The sequence below is a fragment of the Neofelis nebulosa genome, chromosome 10 (genome assembly GCF_028018385.1).
Source record: "Neofelis nebulosa isolate mNeoNeb1 chromosome 10, mNeoNeb1.pri, whole genome shotgun sequence".
Lineage (NCBI taxonomy): Eukaryota > Metazoa > Chordata > Mammalia > Carnivora > Felidae > Neofelis > Neofelis nebulosa.
In genome coordinates, this window is record NC_080791.1 from 15,072,729 (window position 1) to 15,085,233 (window position 12,505).

The 12,505-nt window shown below is 50.7% G+C and overlaps 1 protein-coding gene across 1 annotated transcript in view; it reads right to left on the bottom strand.

Moving 5' to 3' along the window:
• The window catches only part of DSCAML1 (DS cell adhesion molecule like 1), a 351,352-nt gene that overhangs the window by 11,829 nt on the left and 327,018 nt on the right, over positions 1–12,505 (bottom strand). Inside the window, exons 20-21 of the mRNA XM_058686854.1 lie at positions 8,306–8,445; positions 2,019–2,172 (exon numbers count right to left, since the gene is read on the bottom strand). Coding sequence (XP_058542837.1) covers positions 2,019–2,172; positions 8,306–8,445 — 294 coding nt within the window. The remainder of the gene's footprint in view (positions 1–2,018; positions 2,173–8,305; positions 8,446–12,505) is intronic.

Here is a 12,505-nt window from a genome sequence, read left to right on the forward strand (position 1 = left end):
GGGGCAGGGGCACGCCTGGGAGGCTCAGTCGGTAAAGCATCTGACTCTTGCTCTCAGCTCAGGACTTGATCTCAGGGTCATGGGTTCCACGCTGGGCATGGAGCCCAACTTAAAAACATTTTTCCCCACGGGTCGAGAATACTACGGTAGGGATAGGTACAAGTAACTGTGGGAACCCACAGGAGGAATGGACTCCGCCAGCTCGGTGGTGGTGGAGGTGACAGCCAGGGAGGCTTCTGGAATTGGAAGCTTTACCTTGGATCTTGAAGGCTAAAAAGGAAGGCCCTGTGCAGGGAAGGAGAGTCATGGTGGGAAGAGGCAGCAGCACCGAGTAGGGGCCTGGAGGCCTGGGACCCGTGGGAAGTGTGAGGGTCTGCAAATACTCTGACGTGACCAAAGCCCAGGGTGGGTGAAGGGGGACTGGTGGTGAGCAGGAGCAGAAGCATGGGTGGCGGGGGGGGGGGGGCGCTCTGTCGGCAGAACAAGGAGGCTGGACTTCCTCTTGGGGTCACGAGGAGCCACTGGAAGCCTATAAGTAAGTAGTGACGTGTTCAAAGTAGGGTTGCAGATAAAGCCCCGGTGCCGGCAGAGGATGGCTTGGCAGAGGACGTGGCTCAGTGGCAAGATGGTGGCTGGAGCTGATGTAAGTGGGGCAAGAGGTGAGGGGCTCCAGGAAGCACCGGCAGGACTCGGGGAAGGACCTGGCTTTGAGGAAGCGATAGAGGGGGAGGGGACGACGACTGCCCGATTCCGGCTGGGTGCTGGTGCCCTCACAGAGACCAGGCACACGGAAGGAGGAGGAGGAGGAACGGGGATACTTCGCTCCCACTGAACCTGGGGTCGCCCGCGTGGAGTAACTGGGAAGCACCCAGATATACAAGTGTCCCACGGACACCGATGTGGGAGTCAGCGGCCCAGGGACGGAGTCACCGGGAGCAGGAATGTAGACTGACACAGGGGTGGCAGTAACATACAGCCACGGAGGAGAAAGGAACGTCCCCCGGGGTTGACAGGAGCACGCTCGGAGCACCAGGATGCACAAGCGGCCTCACGGAAAGCAAGAAAGGCAAAGACGTCAAGGGCACCCGGAGAGGGTAGTCGCGTCAGGTCCCTCTCAGACCACCGGGCCGTGTCACAGGTGTTAAGTTAACCAGGCCACCAAACGCTGTAGAGCTCCAGGCCTGGTGCTGCCACGTGGCTGGGGTGGGTTCCCAGGGCCCCAGGGCTACAGACTCAGGTGGCTGAGGGAGGAGGCCGGCCCAAGAGGAAGGTGGCCTTCCCACGGAGGCCCAGAACCAAGGCAGAGGACTGAAGTTGTGGGCTGGCAGCGGGTCGATCCCATGGCCTGCGGTCTGCACGGAGGGCACATCAGCTGTTGTGCGGCTGCCTCTTTGCTCCCGGGCCGGGGCCCCACACCTGTCATTCCCTGTAACGCGGGGGTGCATATGCCCTCATGCCATACTTCTGCCCAGGCCAGGGATTCGATGGGGGTGTTCCCTAAGAACAAACTCCGCGTGCAGCATCTAGCCCAGGGCCTCCTAGGTCTGCGCTCTCTTAAGTGTCCGTGCATCGAGTGAATCAGCTATCAGAGGCATTACCTCTAGGCTTTGAAACGACAAAGCTCCCTTTATGGCTCTCGGCCCCGTGGAAGCCGCGTACCCTGCCACCGCCCCCTCTGGAGGAGCCGAGCCTTGGGACAAAGGCTCTGCCTCGAGCTGGGAGCGAGGCTGATGTCCCCTCTTTCAGCCCTGGAGTCGAGTTTGGAGGAGGGACCGGGGCCCTCCATGCCACCGGGCCCTGAGTAGCTGCGCGGCCTGGAGCGTGCTGTAAGGCTTTCTGGGAGTCAGGGGGCAGCAGAGGCCCAGTGTTGGCGGATGCGGGACAGAGGCGGGTGGCCCGCCAGCTCCTCTCGGCCAGGTGGCAGAGAGGGTGGAGAGAGACACCCCCTCTCTTGGGAGAGCCCGAATTCTAGAAGGGGGCTTCTGGCCGCTTCTTCCCCTCCGGACTGCGCCGCTTACCCTTGCCCGCAGGCTCAATGGTGACCTTCTCGCTGCTGTTGCCCCGGCCGGCAGAGGTGACGGCGGCCACCCACAGCAGGTACTGTTGCCCACGGTTTAGGTGGGCGATCCGGTAGAAGAGCTGCTCTGGACTCGTCTCATACTCGCTCGGAGCCTGCGGGACAGGGGCAGAGAAGTGTAAAACCCAGCCTCCTGGGCCTCCAGACTCCAACCCCAACCTTCCTTGGGGGACCTGGGCTCAGAGTAGGGGGGTGGGCCAGTCAGGGGGGTGGGGAGAGGAGGCAGGATCCTGCCTCGTTCGCCCTTTGTGGTTTGGGAGCAACAGTGAGCAGAGTCTGCACTGGGCTTGGCCCTGGGGGCTCGTGGGCCTTCTCTGGCGTGGTGCTGGGCCAGCCTCGGTTTACTTTTTTGGTCGACCCAGACCCTGGCAAGTGTGGCTGCAGGTCAGGGGATGTGAGTGTTTCGGGTGAGTGATGGAGGGAGTCCGGAGAAGGGAGAATGGAGGAGGGAGGGTCCCAGGAAGACCCCGGGGAAAGGGAGTCTCTGGGAAGAAACTAAATTACCGCATTTGCCTTATTAGGGTTGTAGACGGGCGCCCCCAGCCCCAGCCGGCTCCGCACCACCTCCCCGCCCCGCCGTCTAATTACCACTCCTTCATTCTGCGGGAGCAAACCGTCTGGGGGAAGAAGGGGTGGGAGACGGAACCCGGAAAGCTTCACGGGACAACACTTTATTAATGATTATTAGTGGTATAGATCACCGTATATATTTGTAGGTTGTATAAATCTATAAATTTTTTTTTTAACCAAATGACACTTTTGACAAGTTGCCAACAAAACAATATCGGATCCCAGTGGTTTTACCAGTTGCTTTGATGAAAAGATTATGTTGCCTTGGAAACCAGAGGCTCAGATATTGAAATGAATTTGAGAAGGAGCTTTTGATAAGCGCTAGTTTGCAGACCTCCTGTCAGCCCCTTCCCTGGTCCAGGCGGGATGGGGCTGACTTTCATTTTATTTTTTGGTCAGCCGCGGGGAAGGCAAAGGAGGGCAGCACTGGGGCCTCTTTGAAATCAGGGCAGAAGTCTAGGGAGGGGGGAGCAGCCCCCGGAACAGATGGGGGGCCCTGAGGCCAGAGGGAGCTAATAATTAGTTATCTCTGCAGTCACGGGATCGTGCACACACATGCTCACATGCACGCTCACACGCACACGGACACGTGGACGCGTTCATCCACATGCTGAGGGACAGACCTGCAGATAGAGATGGGGTCACAGAGGGACATTCTCTGTGCCCCATGGGAGGACTGAGGGGCCCGATGACTTATGGCAGGAGAAACCATCCTTTTTGGCCCCAGGCCATCTGCAGGGAGATGTTAGGAAGGAGGCACAGGCGTCTCCTCAATACACATAGAGCTCCCTGGCAGAGTCTCCCTCTTGCCTCCCTAATGGAGATTCGGCCTTGGACCCAGGGGGGTCCCTGCTGCAGACAGGTGCAAAGCCACCTTCAGCCCTGGTACTTGGGAAGTCTTTGCAGGCCATGGCACCCAGGGGACCGTGCGGGTACCTGTAGTTCCTGTCTGTGCACGAAGTGGGTGGTGTACTGGCTCCAACACCTGCCTGCCCTTCTTACCAAGTGTGAGTCTCACAGCTCATACACCTTTCTCTCTCAAGGCTCCCGGGGCCTCGGTTTCCTATTCTGTGAACTAAGAAAGCGACACTGCTCTGCCTACCCCGTGTGGTTACAGAGAGGCACAAATAGGCAAGGGCTGGGCGAGTCCTTTGTAAACTGGGACGCGTTCTTCTCCCGGCTCACTCTTCCGTGAGGATTGAGGTGTGCATGTGCACGTGTGGAGAAAAGTCGAATGTGCGTGCTTGTGTGTCAGTGTGTATGTGAGCGTACGTTTGTGTCTACACAGGAAAGGTTTGGCTTCCCTTTGAAGGTGTTAGCATCGAATCCAGATCCCGGGGTCTTCCTTTGAACCTGGGCTCCCCAAGAATCTCCTGAAATCTCTTTTAAAAACACATCACTGGGAGCACCTGGGTGGCTCAGTCGGTTAAGCGTCCGACTTCGGCTCAGGTCATGATCTCGCGGTTCGTGAGTTCAAGCCCCACGTTGGGCTCTGTGCTGACAGCTCTGAGCCTGGAGCCTGTTTCCGATTCTGTGTCTCCCTCTCTCTGACCCTCCCCGGTTCATGCTCTGTCTCTCTCTGTCTCAAAAATAAATAAACGTTTAAAAAATGAATAAAAAATAAAAACACATCACTATACTCCCAAATAAAGTCCCAGTGGATCAAAAGTTAAAAAGAAAAAGGTAAAACTGTGAACATATTTGTCTTTCTAATCATAAAAATAAAGGCAAAAATCACAAATGACAGTGATTCATAAATTTGAATTATATGAAAACAAAACCTACGGCACACCAAAAATAGTGTCAAAAGGCAAGCAATGAGCTGGCAAATAATTGCAGCCAATACGATTTTTAAAAAGGCTATTATCCTTCTATGTAAAGAGCACTCACAAATCAATGAGAAAAAACCATGAACCACCCAAATAAAAAATGGATAAAGGACATGAATTGACAATTTTACCCAAAGATGAAAAAAAAAAACCAGTCAATAAACATATAACAATAATCAACCTAACTAGTAATGAAAGGAATATACCTAAAACAGGACCCCTTTTTTCCAATCCAACTGGCGAAAATGAAACATAATATTTTGGATTAGCATGGGGATAAGAAACAAATATGGACTTATTTTGCTGGTGGAAGCATAAATTGGTTCCAACTTTCTGAGGGGTAATTCACAAACACGTATGCACATTTTAAGAATATCCATATTCTTGGGGCGCCTGGCTCAGTCGGTTAAGCGTCCGACTTCGGCTCACGTCATGATCTCGCGGTCCGTGAGTTCCAGCCCCACGTCGGGCTCTGTGCTGACAGCTCGGAGCCTGGAGCCTGCTTCGGATTCTGTGTCTCCCTCTCTCTGCCCCTCCCCCGTTCATGCTCTGTCTCTCTCTGTCTCAAAAATAAATACACGTTAAAAAAAAAAGAATACCCATATTCTTTATGACTCAGGAATTACCATAGAAATTTACCTAAGAAAATGATAAAACATGTGCATAAAGACTTATCTGAAGAATGTTCAATGACATGTTATTTACAATGTTGAACATTTGAAAATAGATGAAAGAATAATGAGGGCACTAGTTAAATAGATTATATACATATGGGCATTCAAGGTCATGTTTGAAAAGAGTATGTGATGGTGTGGGAAAGTGCCTAGATATATTACATGGAAAACACAGATTATATAACATTATGTAAAAATTCATTTTAATTTTTTATTTAAAAAACCCCCCATAATATACGTACAGATCAAAGGCTGGAAGGCTATCTACCAAAACACTGCCAGCGTTTATCTTCAGGGAATGAGTACAAGTAATTTCTACTCTCCTGTCTATTCTTTTATGTATTTACAGAATTTTGTACAATAAAATTGCACCATTTTGATAATCAGAGAAAAACAACAAGTGTATGAACACGTTTGGTACAATTTCTAACGGGACTCCCTGCAGTTCTGGCTGCCCCCAAGGGCATAACTTGCGGGAGCCCACGCCAGATGCGGTTCCCGTCTATTCTCAGGGTTCCACACGTGCGTGTTCTTACACCCTAGTATGTGTGCATACATTAGACTCACGTGCATGGCCTCTAACCTCACCCTCACACCCGTGGTTTTGCCCTGTCACATGTACACGCCTGTGTCCTCACCCCCAGCGCTCACTCCTAGGTCTCTTTCATAAGCGAATTTGTAGTGCAGTTGTTTGGAATTTGGAGTATATTTGTGCAGAGCGGTAACATCACACATCACACATCACACAATGTGGTGGTCAGGTGTCTGGGTCCCTCGCTGAGGGCAGTTCCTCCTCTATAAGGTGGCTGAACTGAATGAAGTTCTCATCGCACAGGCCCCCTGGCCCCTGTGTGCCACTGTCAGATAGGAACCGTCCCCAGGAGAGAGGAGCTTCCTACGTGCTTGTGCTCAGGACATGAAGAGAAGCGGGGAGGGCCCCAGGGTCTCCAGCAGGGCACGGGACCCAGGAGCTCCGTTCTGGGGGCTCGTGAAGCCTGAGTTAATGAGGAGGCAGCACTCATTTGAAAGGCTTCATTGTCGGAGGAGGAAATGACCGCACAAAACCAAACTGGAGAATGACTACCCTCTGCCATCAATTCATGAAGGGAAACTTGCCCAATGTCTAAGGCTTTACAATTGCCAGGCTGCTCGTAATTCATTCATCAAACATGCATTTAGTGACAATGATGTTCCAGGCACAGTGTTTGGCAGCTGGGGGACCCAGAGATGAAAAGATGCTGCCCTTGTCCTCACAGGGCCCCACGGACCAGCACAGGAGACAGAGAAGTGAGCAGCTAATTGCCATCAAATGCATTCAGTATATGACAGAGGATAAAGACCATGCCACGGCAGGGGTCAGCAGTGGCAGAGGCGTGGGCTGGGAAAAGGCACAGCGGGCATCCAGAATGGTGATAAGCTTAGGATGTGTGTGGGGGTGGGGGAACAGAGGGAGAAGGGAAGGAGGGGCAGACAGCACGGCTAAAACATCGATTGGAAAGTTGGCACAGACACCCAACAATGGCAGCGCATTCTCAACGTCCAGACCCCAGGGCCCCGCATTTCCTCTCCTGGGAACACACCCGACAGTACACACGTGTATGGGTGTGCACAGCAGTGCCCCAAGGAACAGCTCCAAACTGGAACCTACCCAAATGCCTATCAATGGGTAGTGAAATGGATGAAACAATTCTATACACACACCCAGCAGAAACCTATACAGAAGTGAGAGTGAATGATCTATAACCACACCCAACAGTGTGGAGGAAATTCACAAGTTCAAAATAATGTGGAGTAAAAGAAGCCAGATTAATGGTATGAACTTCACTTATACAATGGACATAAACAGGCAACACTAATCTGAAGTCAGCATGGTCGTCACCCTGGCAGGGGAAGGGTGGTGACCGGGAGGGGCACAAGGAGGTCCTCTGGGGTGTCCTGATATCGTGTTCCCTGCTCTGGGTGCTGCTTGCCCAATGTGCTAGGAAATGTCATGGAGCCGTACGCCCACGATATGTGCACTTTTCTGCATATGGGCTGGTGGCCGTGAGGATGGAGGGGAGGACGCAGAGTCACTAAAAAGCCCACATTTCTGGGCTTCTCCTCTGGCAAAAGAACTCTGGCCTCACTGGTACGGAGCTGGGCTACCTGCTGCTCAGAGGGTAACTCAGAAAGACCACAGGAGAGCAGAGCGGAGTTAGAGATGCTTCCTGGCTGCCAGGAGCTCATCCGCAGATGCTCAGGCTGCTGTCCCATCCCAAGCTGCTGGCGGAGGGGGAAGCTGGCCACCTCCTGCTCCTTGCTGCCTGCCTGAGATGTCCTGAGCACATCTCCCGGCTACTACTCCCGCACACCCCTGGTGCGCCCCGCCCCCTCCCCACTAGACTGGACACCCCTTGAGGGCAGGTGCACCTGCTTAAGTAACTAGAACGGCTGTGCTCCAGAGTAGCCACCCAGCAGAACTCAGTGCTGGAGAGGCTGGAGATCGGGAAAGGTAGAGGGAAGGATGCATACTATGGATAGGCATAGTCTATGGATATGCATATCCATAGTACTGCACTGTACTCCCAGCTTTGGGCAGATATTGAAGTCTGAGTCCTCTCCCCAGCAGTGAGGCCCAGCCCTGGCCCAGAGAGACATGCCCTTGCCTTCCTTCTACTGTCTGCCATTTTCCTCCTCCCTCCAGTGGGCTCCAGGCTAAGGAGGCCGCTCAGGGCAGAGCTCCAGCAGCCCTCGGAGGCCAGACCATTCACGCTGGAGCGTGATTCATTTCCAGAGGCCATGGACCAGGCAGGCCCCAGTCACCAGCTCTGGGGCCTGATAGAACCTTCCTTGGTCAGCCAGACCAGAAGACCAGAAGACCAGAAGAGCCCAGGCCTTGGTCTCCCTTTCACATCTGCTTGGTGGTGACCCTTGACTCAAAGAAGCCTCCAGGGGTTGTGACCACCTTGCAGCCCCTGGATCAGAGGACTAACCCAAGATGGGCACCAGGTAAGGCTTCAGCTGCTCTTGGGTGACCAGTGCCCATTCTTATCCATGAATTTAGGTAGAAACATGGACATAAGCAGCCCCCGGGTTTGACCCGGAAGCCAGCTAGTCTTCAGGGTACTTTTCCCTTTCTCCTGTCCCTCTCCTCATTGGGCACTGGGCCCACTTACCGGCTGGCCGGACCCAGGGCTGGAGCAGAAGATGGTGTACTTGCGGATCACCCCATTGGGCTTGGCTGGGGGGAGCCAAGAGACAACCACACTGCTGGCAGACGAAGGGACAGCTTTGATGCCTGCAGGGGGACCTGGAACTAAGTAGGGAGAAGGCCAGGTCAGTTTGGAGAAGGGAGGAGGTTAACCTTTGGGAAAGAATAACATGGTGGGGAGAGTGAGGCAGATCAATCTGGGGGAGTTTCCTGGAGGAGGCATCCTTGAGCCATGGTTTAAAGGGGGGAGGTTCCAGCATGGCAAACAGGTAAGGAGAAAGGTGATCATTTGGGGCTTGTAACAAAGTTTCCAAGATGAAGGCACTGGGAAGGGCCAGCTTCAAAACTGTTTGGCCAGAACCAAGGACTTAGGACACTCAAGAGAGAAACAGAACCCATGGGGATTTCACATTGATCCCTAGGAACTTAACTTGCTTCCTCTCCCAACGTTCAACTACTAGTTTGTATACAGACCAAACATATATACTGGTCACTTTGCTCTTTGGCCTGTGCGCTCCTTGAGGCTGGGGGCTCCATGGACTCACAGAGTGGACTGTGTCCTGAGGGTCAGGGGCTGGTGTCAGCCAAATGGGTGACAGGGTTTCCTGCCATGTGCCCAGGGCACTGCCCCTGGGATGCTGTTTAGGCCCTTTCTGTTTTTAGGAGGGCAAGTCTACTTGAGAATTGGCCGGGATATTCATCCTAAGGGAATACCAATTCGTATGTATTCTGCCCTCCCACTGTCCCCATCTCTGGTCCTGCCTGGCCCAGCTGGGTCCCAGGGTTCTGCTTGGGAGACTGGAAGCTTCCTGTTTTCAGCTCCCCTCCATCTGTCCCTTGAATTGCTGTGCACTTGTCTTCCCTCCTGGGAGCTTTATATGCTCCTTTGAGGACAGTGATGGCATCCTACTCCACTCACTTTGCCTCCCTGAGTCTCAGTTTCCCCATATAGATGATGGACATAATAACGACCACATTAAAGGTTTGTAGAGACAGTTAGTACTAATTAAAATAAAGCACCTGGCACAGTGCCTGCCACATAGAAGACAATAAACGGTGACAATAATCAGTTTTGCTCTAGCATCTACTGTGATTTTTAAAAAAATCTAGTAAGTGGTCAACAATTCTAGGCTAAATAAAATGATGATCCATCATGGCCATCCATCCAGGGGCCTGAGCCCTCCCTCACAGCTACAGCCCTGATATCCTGCTTCTGCTAGTGTCTCTGCATGCTGTGGAGTGCAGGGGGCCACGGGTGGCCACTGGGGCTGGCCGGTGTGCTAACTCAGGTTCAGATCTTTTCCGTCCTTGCTCACTTCTTTTCTCAGCAGTAATTGAGAGGGGTATGTTGATATCTCCCCCACGACTGTGTATTTGTCTATTTTTGTAGTCCTGTCGGTCTTTGCTTTTCTATATTTTGAGATTATGTTATTAGGTTCACAACAAATTCGAAACTGTTTTATTTGACTAGTAAATTGGGTCTTTTATCCTAACAGAGTGTCTTTCTGTATCTCTAATGATGCCTTTAATCCTTTCACATTGAACCTTTCTCTACCTTTATGTCTTAGGTGTCTCCTATGAACAGCACATAGTTGGGTTTGTTTCATTGCTGGATGAGTCTGACAGTCTTTATCCTTTAATTGAATAATTTAGTTGATTTATCGTTAATGCAATCACTTATATGTTTGGGTTTAAATACCTCAGCTTACTAAATACTTTTATTTTCTTTCCTGCTTTTTTCTTTTTTTTGAATCAAGTCTTTTAAAAAATAGTTTATTCCCCCTCTTTATTAGATTGGTTATTAGACAGCCTTTTAGGGGTTACTCAATGTGAACCTTTACCAAAGCCTAACAACATTAATTGGCACCTTTTTTTTCTCTCAGACAATGCAAGAGACTTCAAACTTCTTACCCAATTTCTATGCCTTTGTTGTATATTTTAGCCACACACACACACACACACACACACACACACACACACACACACACAGATATTAGACCCTCCCCAAGATGATATCACTGTCATCATCATTTTACACAGTCAGTATTAATGGAGATTTACTCATACATTCACCATTTACTTGTTCTTTGCTTCTTGCATCATGGAACTCATAGCTGGGATCATTTTCCTTCTAGCTAAGGAATAATACCCTTTACTATTTCTCTAGAGCAAGTGTGTTGGTGATACATTTTCTCAGTTTTTGTCCGCAAACGTCTTTATTTCATTTTAATCTTGGAGAGTATTTTGGCTCGGCATAAAATCATAGGTTGACAACTATTTTCCTTACACACTTTATACCTCTGCATTGTTTTCTGACTTCCGCGGCTTCCACTGTTTCTTGTCTTGTTTTTATTATTCCATTGTTTCTGATAAAGCAGCGGTTAATCTAATTGTTGGTCCTGTGAAGACAACTGGTCTTTTGCGCTTCGGTTGCTTTTAGGAATTTTCCCTTTGCGTTTCCTGTTTAGCAGCTTTATTGCAATGAGCCTAGGTGCGGACTTCCTTAAGTTATTGCTTGTGGAGTCTGCAGAGTGCTTTTGGCTTTGGGGATGGATGTCTTTCATCAACTCTGAAAAGTTTTCAGGCATTTTATCTTCTGCCCCGTTCCCTTTCTCCTCTTCTTCGGGACTTCTTCTCACATCCTCTGTGCCCTGGATATTCAGAATGTGGTCCAGTTGTCAGCAGAAGCGTCACCTGGGAGCATGTTAGAAATGCAAAATCTCAGGTTCCGCCCTAGACCCTACCGAATCAGAATATGAATTTTAATATGACCCCCAAGGGATTGGTATGCACAGTCAAGTTTGAAAATCACTGCTCTATCTCTGACTTGTTCTTTTGTTTTCCATTCGTTTGTCTTTCTGAGCTGCTTTTGGGTCTTCTGATCTGCCTGCCAGTCTACTAGTTATCTCTCCAGCTGCGTCTCATTTGTTATTAAATCTATCTACCGAGTCTTAATTTCAGGTTAATAGTTGCTCTGGTTTCTAGATTTTCCATTTGATAGTCTCCAGGTCTCTTAAAATTTCAATCTTGTTAAGAATAACTATTTGAAAGTTCATATTTGCTAAAACCTGTGTTTGGACTCCTTGTGGGTCTGTTTCTTTTATCTGTTTCTTTTTTTTCCTGCTTTTGTTCACGTTGTTCCTCATAGTTTTTTACTGGGTGCCAGACACATCATTTGCAAAATTGTTTGTAGAGATAGTTTGAGGACTCAGATGATGTAATCTTCCTAAAGGGAGAATTTGTGTTTGCTTCTGACAGGGACCTGCAATCTGGGGTTACCTTACTCTAACTTCCAGGACTGAGATGATTTGAAGCTGGGCTGTGTACTTCTGGTGCACCTTTAATCCTACAGTGCTGCCCTCATGGTCTCAACTCAAAGTGAGAGGGACCCGCCTGCCCCAACAGGCCCTTGACTCCAATCCACGGCTTTCTAGTGCTGCTCCGATTCTCAGCCACTGCGTCCAGATTCGGCAAATGTCCCCCACGGGGAGCACGGTTCCAAATGCCAGGCTCACCTCCTGGGCCTCCACTCTCCCTTGGATCCTGGCCCAGTAATTCTGCACTCTCCTGCCAGCTCTCTGATGCCTTCAAGCAGGTGTTTTAAAAAATATTTTATCCGGATTTCCTAGTGTTCTCAGCAAGAAGGAGAGTGGGTTTGAGTCACGTAGTCCACCGTTACTGGAAGTGTAAAGCCTCTGACACGTCTCTCTGAGCTTGTCTCCACCTCTCCCTCCACCTTCCCCTCCTGCCTCCCTAGCACACACCTTCTGCTTCTCTGCCTAGATGCCCACAGGTTCTAACAGGCTTCTCTGAGGCCAGTCCTCATCCCTGCCCCCACCCCCAGCCCCTTCCTGCCATCTGTTGTCCACGCTTCCGTGAGGGTTACCTTCCTGCAACACAGGTCCAGTCAAGCCTCCTCTTTGGCTAAATATCTTTAAAATGGTTTAAAAGCCAGCTCAGCCTTCACTCTGATTTGGTATCCCCAGGGGAGTTGGGGTGTCAGCAAGAGGCTTTGTTGCTCATGAACAGCAAAGTCCAGTCAAGTCAGCCTGAGACCAAGTTACAGACTGGGCGATTTGGACGTAAGAAATGAGCTTGGGGGCGCCTGGGTGGCTCAGTCGGTTAAGTGTCCGACTTCAGCTCAGGTCACGATCTCACGGTCCAT